The sequence below is a fragment of the Megalobrama amblycephala genome, linkage group LG16 (genome assembly GCF_018812025.1).
Source record: "Megalobrama amblycephala isolate DHTTF-2021 linkage group LG16, ASM1881202v1, whole genome shotgun sequence".
Lineage (NCBI taxonomy): Eukaryota > Metazoa > Chordata > Actinopteri > Cypriniformes > Xenocyprididae > Megalobrama > Megalobrama amblycephala.
This window is the reverse complement of record NC_063059.1, coordinates 20,355,925-20,367,068: the sequence shown is the minus strand read 5'-3', so window position 1 is coordinate 20,367,068 and position 11,144 is coordinate 20,355,925. Positions and strand designations below refer to the sequence as shown.

The 11,144-nt window shown below is 38.1% G+C and overlaps 1 protein-coding gene across 1 annotated transcript; it reads right to left on the bottom strand.

The window, feature by feature from the left end:
* Nucleotides 1-988: 988 nt before the first annotated feature.
* LOC125248256 (NLR family CARD domain-containing protein 3-like) lies at nucleotides 989-5,707 on the bottom strand. Its single transcript, XM_048159980.1, has 4 exons — nucleotides 5,664-5,707; nucleotides 3,316-3,429; nucleotides 2,990-3,073; nucleotides 989-2,779 (listed from the first exon to the last, which is right to left on the bottom strand). Exons 1-4 carry the CDS (start codon nucleotides 5,705-5,707, stop codon nucleotides 1,045-1,047), a joined length of 1,977 nt encoding a protein of 658 aa, XP_048015937.1. The 3' UTR covers nucleotides 989-1,044.
* Between the last annotated feature and the right edge of the window lie 5,437 nt (nucleotides 5,708-11,144).

The following is an 11,144-nucleotide window of genomic DNA, read 5'->3' as shown; positions in this document are numbered from 1 at the left end:
ATCCTAGTGAGTTTGTGTCTTTATAGTCCAGTCCTTCTGAGGCTTGTAGACTCGAGTCCTCCTCAGCATTAAACACTAGAATGAGACGCTCTAGTAAGTGCGCATGGCTACGGCACACATGTTCCTGCTCCCACAGCACAAAAATACTAATAAAACTTAGTATTAAAAATACTTAGCATTAAAAATCTTTTCTTAATGCATTTCAGTGAATGACAACCGTCTGTGTCTCTCAGTGGCTTACATTACTGGCAGTTTAGTGTTAGTGATTAATTTACACCAAAACAGAAGATAACATGTATGCCTTCATCACTGAAAACATTATTTTTGTCTTACATTTCATAATGAACTCAGATAAGTGCAGACTCGCTTCCATCAGTTATTTTTCATGGATTGGAATGTGTGCAAAGGATTGTGGGTGAATGAAGGACATAAAGGATACACTTGATGCATCCTTCAAAATGAGCTGAATGAAGGACGTGAAACGAAGTCTGCCTTCAAAGGATCCTTCAAACTGAGACGACCTTTAGAGGTGCTTGATGACGTGGCAGCAGATATACGCAGCTTTACTAGGACACAGCCTTCTGTTTGAGAAGCACCCAGCGTCTCCCAGATGCCCGCAAATTATGTACAATATCCCAGAAATTGATTTTTGCCCTGTGATATACACACATCTGATTGGCCATTGCTTTCAAGCGCCCAACAGACATGTCTGTGATTGGCTACAACGCTCAATGCTGCAAAAACACACTAAATATAAACCTCTGTGCATGTGATATGGTTATTATTTACAAATACACACAGAAGTTAAACATTTTTGATCACTCAAATGACCTATTTTGGATTTAAAACAGAGAAGTTTGTATCCCTGTGCTTTATTCCTGTATAGAGGAGTGATTTTTGGGAGTGTTTGTGTGAGAGAAGTAAAAAACATTAAAATATGAACTACTAAACTCTGTGTGACATCTGCAGGATTACAGATTTATCAGATTCTTGTTTCTCTTTGTTCATAATGTTTTAGACTGTAATGATTGAACTCAGTGTTACTTACTGATCATTTTTGCCTCCAATTAAGCTGTTTCCAATTAAGCTGTTCAGGTTAAACTCCTGCATTGTCCGCTCTGAGCTCAACAACACAAAAACTAAAGCTGACCACTGAGATGAGGAGAGTTTCACATTACGTAATCCTCCAGACTTCATATGAGGTTGAGCTTCATTCACTAGTGAAAGATCACCCAGTTCATTCAGACAGTGAAACAGATTGATGTATTTATCTGGAGAGGGATTCTCACTGATCTTCTCTTTGATATAGTCAACTGTTTCCTCGTTGTTGTGAGAGCTGTTTCCTGTCTGTGTCTTTAGTTCTTGTAAGAGACTCTGATTAGACTCCACTGACAGACCCAGAAGGAAACGAAGGAAAAGGTCCAGATGCCCATTTTTACTGTCTAAAGCCTCATCCACAGCTCTCTGATGGAGGTCAGATAGTGAAGCTTTAGTTGGTTTGGTAATCTGGTCAAACACATTGATGTTCTTGTTCATAAAGGAGAGATGCACATATAGAGCTGCTAGATGTTCCTGAATGCTCAGATGAACAAAGCAGAAGACTTTCCCCTGATTCAAGCCCAACTCCTCTCTGAAGATCTGAGTGCACAATCCTGAGTACACTGATGCTTCTGTCTCATCAATGCCACACTCGCTCAGGTCTTCTTCATAGAAGATCAGGTTGCCCTTCACAAGCTGCTGAAATGCCAGTTTCCCCAGTTTGACAATCATGTCTTCATCTTTCACTTTCTTCTCATAGTCCTTCTCATGTTTGATGTTGGTCTGAAGGATCAGGAAGTGTGTGTACATTTGAGTCAGAGTCTTGGGAATCTCTCCACTCTCTGCTTCACTCAACATCTTCTCTAGAACAGCGGCTGAGATCCAGCAGAACACTGGGATGTGACACATAATAAAGAGGCTCCTTGAGGACTTCAGGTGTGAGATGATCCTGTCGGCCAGACTCTGATCCCTGATTCTCTTCCTGAAGTATTCCTGCTTCTGTGGGTCACTGAAGCCTCGTACCTCTGTCACTCGATGGACACACTCAGAGGGGACGAAATCAGCTGCTGCTGGTCTGGAGGTGATCCAGATGAGAGCAGAAGGAAGCTGATTCCCCGCAATGAGGTTTGTCAGCAGCACGTCCACTGAACTCTTTTGGTTTTTATCTCGTAAAGTCTTATTCCTTTTAAAATGTAAGGGAAGACGACACTCGTCCAGACCATCGAAGATAAACAATACTTTATACTCATCACTGGATATTTCCATTTCTTTTGTTTCAGGGAAAAAGGCATGAAGAAGATCTGAAAGACTGAGTGTTTTGTCCTTCATCAAGTTGAGCTCTCTGAAAGGAAGAGGAAATATGAGCTGGACGTCCTGATTCTCTTTCCCTTCAGCCCAGTCCAGGATGAACTTCTGCACAGAGACTGTTTTTCCAATGCCAGCGACTCCCTTTGTCAGCACAGTTCTGATGTGTTTGTCTTGTCCAGGTAAAGGTCTAAAGATGTGACTGCATTTGATCGGTGTGTCCTCTGTTTCTGCTCTCCTGGACTGTGTCTCAATCTGTCTCACCTCATGCTCATTATTGATCTCTCCACTTTCACTCTCTGTGATGTAGAGCTCTGTGTAGATCTCATTCAGGAGTGTTGGGTTTCCCTGCTTTGATATTCCCTCATACAAACACTCAAACTTCTTTCTCAGATTTGATCTCAGTGTGTTTAAGACCTCAGGTTTAGAGTCACTGCTGTAAGATTAAAATACCAGATTATTACACAAGTTTAAGAAGTAAATAGCCATAAATTACAAAATAGATCATTTTGTTTGCTGTATTATGAGACACAGAACATCATTAGGTTTCTCAAATGTTGCAATTATTAATCATGTGATTGAGTGATATGTGATGTGCATTGCAGCACCTAAAATTAAACAACAACAAAAAAGTCCTCCATTTTACCTGAAACCAGGATTCATGCTTTCATTAAAGTTTTGTGGTCGAATCACAGTTTTGTTTTTAACTGGACTGGATAAAAGATTTGACCTTAAATCAGAATGAAGAGGGTAAAGAATCAGACACACTGATATTGATGTAATCGTGTCATTAACTGAGTAACAGACCAACAGATTTTACAGTGTGTAAATGTTTTAACAATACAATACATAAAGCTTTGCACAAGAACACAATGGAAATCATTAACAGACTGAAACTTACAGGATCTGAACTCATTACACTGCTGTATATTAATAATGACTATAAGCATATATTTTATAGAAATAATATACCTGAGATCAGGCTGTGTGTTTTCACTCTTAAACTTTGTTGGCTCCTCCATAGACCTGTTACTCTTCAGAGACACACAGCTGGACTCTGGGTTTGAGCTCTTCTGCTGGACTGAACTGTAACAGAACAGATTCAGTTTACAGATTACTGTGTTCATTCTTTCATGTTAGAAAAAAAAGCCAAACCACCTTCAAAAATAAACAAAACTTCCATAGTTTTAACTTCAAAACAATTGACACTCACAGGGGGGAAAAAATACAAAGAAAAAAAACAATCATCTTCAGAAACAATACACAATGTGCCAAATCATCTCAAAAGTAGACAAATCTTTCATAGTTTTAAAATCAATCAGCACTCTTGATTTAAAAGGAACCCTGGAAGACTTGTATGCCTTAATAGATTGCCCCAAAAGATAAAGATACAATTAACTAAATATGTCTTAATTGTTATAAAATCTGTAAAAAAAAATGTTTGCACCAAAGTCAGCTCTGTTATCTTGATCCCACTGTGTTACAAAAATGTCATCTGTTCAGCCTTTTCAATTTGAGCCTGAGCGCAAAAATAGTGAGGATGAAAACATTGAAGACGTTTAATTTAAATTAAATCAAAACGAAGACGATCAGAGGATTCAGGAGGCGAGAGTGGGGCAAAATGGATGGTGTCTCTGTGGCTGTTGTTTGCTGATGCTAACTGAGAGGGAGAGTGTTTGCTGTAAGGAGCTGCAATTTCTCACTGTAGCTGTTCAATCGAGATGTGTTATGAGCTGCTCTCATCAGTCTCCATGACAGGGAGAGAGCTGGCCTGCCAAATCAGAACCAGATGACAAATAGGCATGCCAACCCTCACGTATAACTTTACATTTAAAATCATTTAGACCTAACTCTATTTGTAAATTTAAACTTTTGTAATTCATCTGTGATATTTTGCATGAAATGGATATTTCATAACAGCTAAGGGTTCTTGTATAAAATGTGTCATGGGGTAAGTTTTGTTTGTGTTTTTCTGACCAACATTAAAATTAATGAAATGTCACCTAATAGTCTGTATTGCATTATTTTGTGCACATTTTTGTCCACAACACTTTATCAAGTTTGTAGAAGACCTAAAGAGTATTTTTGTATTTATTCTGTGTTTGCCTTAGTCCGACTTGTGTTTCTGTAAAGATAGCAAAAAGTGGCGCCAGTAGCTCACAGAGAGCAACCATTTGACCTCATTGAGAATGCACGAGAAGGGTCTGGCTGCAGAACATGGGTGAGTGGAGCTCCACTCTCGAACAGGAAATATGTCACCTCCACTTGTTTTACTAACGTCTACACCTACCCAACTCTAAACCTACCCTTACAATAAGCTCCACTAGTGGAGGTGACGTATTTCCGCCCATGAGTGGAGCTCCACTCGCCCCCTCAGGCTGCAGCCATCCCCATTGGAATGCACTGCACACCTAAAATAATGGCACCCCCCATTGTCCAAAATATGTATAAAACGACATGATTTTTTTAAAAATAATGTAAATCTTTCATTGGTTTTCAAGTACATATTTCAGTAAAAGACATAATTTAAGCCACACAAGTCTTGATACACGGGTTTCAATTTAACAAACTGCAAAAACTTCAGTGATGCTTTGGCAAGGCTTTCACTTAATGTTATTTTTCCTACTAATATATTGTCAGTTTTGCTTGTCCTAAAATAAAGCAATTGACAGGCATACCTCTTGTTCTGACTATACTTGAAATGATGTTTTATTAACAAAATTCGGGAGGAGCAACGTTCAAATAATCTGACTAATCATCACGTCATCTCGGCCAGCTGTCAGCAATCAGTAATCAACATATCTACCCAATCAGCACGAGTGAAAGCATATATAAGACACGGTCGACTCACCCATATTCCTCGACAGTTTGACAGCATCCCTCCACCACCCCGTCTCCTCACACCTGCACTGGTTACTTTCCAGAATACTAGCCAGAATGGGGGGAGTAATCTGGGTTCGGGCCAAAATACAGAGCTCGGAGCCCTCTCCTCGGACAGCACGCCAAATACGCATACTACTACGCATACATTTTTCTATCTGATTATTTGTAAGTGTGAGCTCGTGAAACTAGGGGTGGGCGATATCTAATCATTTGCAATATAACGGTAAAATTTCACCCCACAATAAGAATTAGTCTTCCCCCGATAATAACAATAAAGCCTAGTTGATGATGCATTTCTGTGTGCAAGCAGAAACTAATGTGCAAACGGCAAAAGAGGAAACTTTATGACTTTTTTATTTAACATTTCATGTTAGTATTAAAACAAACAAAAACTTGTGTGACGTAATACAATATTTAACAGTGTTTGTTGAAAGTACCTGCATCCTGGAGAACAATCTCCGGATCCTTGTGAATCAGCCATGATGAAGCTGCAGGTGAATCTGATTTAAAAACCATCATAATAACATATCTTGAGTGTGGGAGAAAAAGGATCATGTGACTGCGTTACTCTCTGCAAGCTCAGTTACGTTTACTTACAGAAAGGAAATAATAAATATCCTTACCAAAAGAACCAGATGTGTAAATTCTTGACATTCGCATTTAAAGTTATTAAAGCATTTTCCCGAGAAGTCGAAACCAAAATTGACTATTTACTTTACGGCGTATAGACCTGTATAGACACCACTGGTAACACTCACTATGGGGTTTATCTGTTTTATCTCTGGTCTGATTAAAAATACTTTTAATTTCGCATTATCAAAAAACAACCGCCCGAAATGAAAAAGGAAAAAACTTCTGAAACGTATTATTCATTTACAATTACCCTTTCGAATAAACTTCATGTTTTAACTTTCATCGAAATACATGTACATACAAAATATGTATTTCTAGCAGCTTCTGTTTAGAGTAGCAGCAATAATTATTCCGGAATAAAACAGGAATAGTTTAACTTCAATTTTTAAATTACGCAGTATAAAATCAATACTATATTTCCCAAAATAACCGTAATCGAAAATGTTAAAACTTACTTGAAGTCTGAAGAGACTTTCTTTTCTTGTCCTTCACAATGTTCGCTTGTCACGTGGTGCAAAGTCCAGTATCTGGAGGAAGATATATCTCACCTGTTTCTAAACTTCGTTAATGATTAATGGCGTGGATTGCTCAATATGACATCCTTCTTTTCCTTAAAACTACCATGACCACATTTAGGGTATCTATTGTGGAGTTATCTGTGACGCGCGAACACATTCATAACTTCAGAGAGAAATGTGATTTCTACTACAGGATGTTCAAGCGTGTATCTGCACTCGCTCTCTCTAGTCCTCCTCAGACGATGCTCGAGTAAATTAATCACTGGTTCGTCTGGTCAGGACAATGAAGATGCCCATAGCTTTCTTTGAGGATTTATTATCTAGCTGTATGGGTATGTTTTTTTTAGATGCACACACACAATTAACACCACACTGAAATGAGTCAAAAACTCCCATGTACACACTCTACAGGTTCATAACAACAACTGACACGTGCGGCACTTTTCCACACACTCCAGCATTCTCCGTATAATTCCACAAGGGGGCGCAAACAGTCATTTGAACTTGTCAACTCTCAGTGAAACCCTTAATAATATAAATCTATTACCTGGAGTGTTGGTTTAATAAAGAGTTCCTCGTAAAAAGCTAAGTTCAGTTCTCTTCCATAGTGTCACAGCAGTCAAATCAGTAATATTGTTGAATATTATGTCCTTTGCTAAACACACCAGAGGCGACAGTGACAAGAACTCAAACTCCATCAGCTGACAGAATGGAGAATAAACCTGAGCAGTTCTCTTCTGGCTGAACGAATGAACATGGTGTGGTTTAGGGGCGTTTCCTCCGAGTAGGCAAGGGAGGCAATGCCTCCTCAAAAAAAAAAAGGATGAGAAAATAATCCATATTACATATAAAACAACACAAATATTACAAATTATGACATTAAATAGAGTGCAAGTCACGCGTATTTCTTAAGGAACACTGCCCAACAGCGACACCCGCAGGTAAAGTTACACAGAGGAGTCATGCTTTACAGTCTATGGAGTTGTGCCTCCCTTTCGTCTCATAGTAAACCATTTAAAATCATTAGACCCCCGGCGTGCAGTGGGTTTTGTGGGGGGGTAATTGAGAATGAATGGAGGAAAGTCACGTGAGAGGAGGCAATGTCTCCATCGCGCTATGATTGGATGTAATTGGTTGTGATTGGATATGATTGGCTTGTGCGATAAATCCCGCCTCTTGTTGACGTGCACGCTCCGCGCGTCAGTTTGACAAATGATGGCGTCAATCGGAGGACTAATCGGTCTTTGTCAGGCACGTGATTTTGTTGTGTGTGACGTCACCGCGGCGCCATATTTGTGGTATCCCTGCTGACTGTGAGAATGAAAGAGATTACACGAGTAGAGATAACATGCAAATAACTCGCAAAAATGAAGAAGCACAAAAAAAAAGTTAACATGTCATATCGCGATAAACTCACCAAAGATGCCAGGGACCATTTGGAGAAATTTTCATCCATTCATAACATAGATCTGTACGAACTGACTGCAGTAAGTTGGAGTGCTGCTAACCCCGCATTGCTACCTAAATCATCATACTTAAATATTAACTATCTTGTTTATGGTATAAACGCATAGTGAACAATTTAAAAACTATAAATCCCTTGAAGCCCACAGACATTTCATTAATGGCTGGGTGCAGGATTTATTTATATTCTGAACGAAGGACTGCGATAACACAGTAGATGATGATGTCGTGTTAACTATATAACAAGTGCATGATTAAGGATGGTTTAGTGTTGTGATCAGGATGAATTTTGAACTAATACTATCCCTTTTTTCATGCAGTTTTATCTTTATTGCCTTAAGTACATAAACCAATATATAACACAATAAACATTTTTCCAATAAACAATGCATCATCAGAGATGTATAGAATTTAATAGTGTATTTTATTTTAGTACATTCTGATATAGTATACCTTTTAGAGCCAAAATAATTTGTAAATTATTGTCCTCCATCTACCTCTTTGTTGTCTGGGTCAATGACATTATGGGTCTTTTTTTTTTTTTTTTTTGTCCAAAGGCCTTAATAATAATAATAAAAACAAAGAAAGTTAAATATCTGGTTTACAGACTGTGTATATTATTAATTATCCTGTTAATACTATAAGTGCATATACCTGTGAACTCATAAAATAAATCTACAAATCACCCTGAAAAATTTAATTATACATGCTTTATTGTTCATGCAAGACTGGATAAAGCATCAGCACATTTCTACACTACAATTCTACAAAAGATTCAAACATGCGCTGTCAGATTGGATGGTTTCTCTGTGAAAATCTCAAAACAGTCAATAATCTCTGCTACTCTGTATTTAAACATATTTCTGTGCAAATCATCTCTGTCTGCCCATACAGCTGAAAGCTTCAGGTTTCCATATGGATATGACTCAGTTTCATTGAATGTTCTGTATACTGTCTCAGGGGAACATGAGAAGTGTTGTGCAGGCAGATCAAATCTGAGGTACATCAAGGTTCACAAAAGCATTTGAAATTTGTATTTGTTGCGTCTGGAATCAGAGGCACCAAAAAAAAAACAAAAAAAAATTGTAATAACGCCATAAAGGTTCCCAGGTTTGGCAGACCCGTATAGTACATTGACATCATCATCTCCAAAACAAACATCAGACATCCTGTAAATATCAAGTCGGTTTACTTCTGCACATGCAGATCACCATCTCCTCCAGCCTCCTGCATCTTCTCAGTGTGAAGATGATCACTTTCTCCAGCCTGATGGACCGTAGTGTCAGCTGACTGACTTGGGTAAAGTTGGTTTTATATTCGCACATTCGGACATCTGTATTCAATAGCCTTGTTAATCACACTACATTGGACATTCACAAGTAAATATGCCATTAAACAATACTTGCCTATTTTGATCGACTGTGAAAAATGTTATAAGTTGACAATCGTTGGTTGTCAATATCATGTCGCTGCTTAAAATTTGCAAACATTAATTTATTGCACATTTATTGGAAAGTCTGAATTTATCAGAAGTCCGAATGTGCGAATATAAAACCAACTTTACCCAAGTAGCTGACTGCATTGTTTTTCCTTACTTAGTGTGCATCTCAATCAGCTCTGAGCTCTTGAATCAGTATATTGTGTATACAAATTTTGTGACTGAGACCGTCCTGATCACTAACTACTGAACTACTAACTACTGAACTAGGGAGCTGATTGAGACACAGCCTGTGTTTAATGCTGATGTGGCCTTAATGTAGGAAGGGATGGTGTCCAGTTGGGGTCAGTCTCCATAATCTTTAAGCAGGCTGATCTGCAATGAAATGAAAAGGTTTTTAGCTACATAACATAAGACCACAGCTGTAAAAAGTAGTCAGAAAATTAAAATCAGCATATGGATACAGAGCAAAAATGTCGTACCTTAAGTATATAAAATAAAAATGCCTTAGCAAAATTAAGAATAAAAAAATGCAGACATATTCAAGTAAAGGGATTCAGTTTAAATTGACTATTGTTTCATAGCACATACAATCCAAAACAATGCGTTGCTATAACGTTTGCTACTTTAGAAAACAGAAATCTCTAACTCACCTTTGTGAAAATGTAGAGAGCAAGCATACATGAATGGAGATCTCTTGACGAAAGTGATGTTTTGCGTCTCACCGCGGCAACCCATGCGTTCCGGCGCCTGTTATTGCCTCTACATACTCTCCGTACAGCCTTTTTTCAAGTAGGAAACCGACTAAATCTAATCTCATAGTAAAGTTTTTGACATTTTCTATCATGGGACATATTATTGCAGCTTTTCACACAACAAAAGTGTGCCATTTTTACAATGAAAAGAAGCCAAAGAAGAAACAACTCTGCACTGATACAGAGATTGTTTGGATACCTCACAAATGGCGGCAACACCCATAATGCACTTCGGTTTTCACGAGTGTGACGTCACCTGACAAAGACCGATTGAAAAGTAAACAGATCACACAGTTAGATATCACTGCTTTATGTCACATCAGAATCAAACTTGAAATGGACTGAAAGCATGATGACTGCGGGTTTTTTTTTTAGTGCAATCAGTTTAGTGAAATTAAAAATACAATTCGTGTCTGTGACAGACGGTGTTTATGGAGCATGACTGATCCAAAATATCCTAGGTTGACAATTAAAAAGAAAAACCGTAACACACAAATAAAATATATTGTTTAAATTATTATTGCCTTTAGTTATTATTTTGGAATGAATGTAGAAATGCTTAAAACACTAACTTGATGAGATTGACTTGGTTTTGATAAATAGAACATTACATTGTTAATATAAAATTACAAAATAGAATTGTATTTTGTTTATTTTTTTCTTTTTTGATGTAATGTAAAGTAATGTTCATTTAACAAGGAAGATGTGTCAACTTTAAGAGTAATGCACATGAATTTACATTGATTCATAAAAAAAAAATGTGCCTCCTCATTTCAGAACACCACTGCACGCCACTGGTGTGGTTATGATTCAGGCTGCATCACGAGTCAGATTGTGGATTGATATCATTCAGAGTATTTCATTCAGCTCCTTCTGCTTGAAGATTGGGATTCATCACATCAGCATTTGGCAAAGGATTTGAGGATTTAAAGCTGGGACAAAAGGGGAATCTGTTAAACAGGCAGGGCTCAAAACCAGAAATCTTTCCAAAGAAAACATCATTCCAAGGGTGAAGAGAGAGAGAGTGTGGTCCGACAGGCAGTCAGTCAGAAACGAGCAGCAGACTGTAAACCTGAGGACAGTTCAGGACTGAGGTCAGGGGTGAGCGAG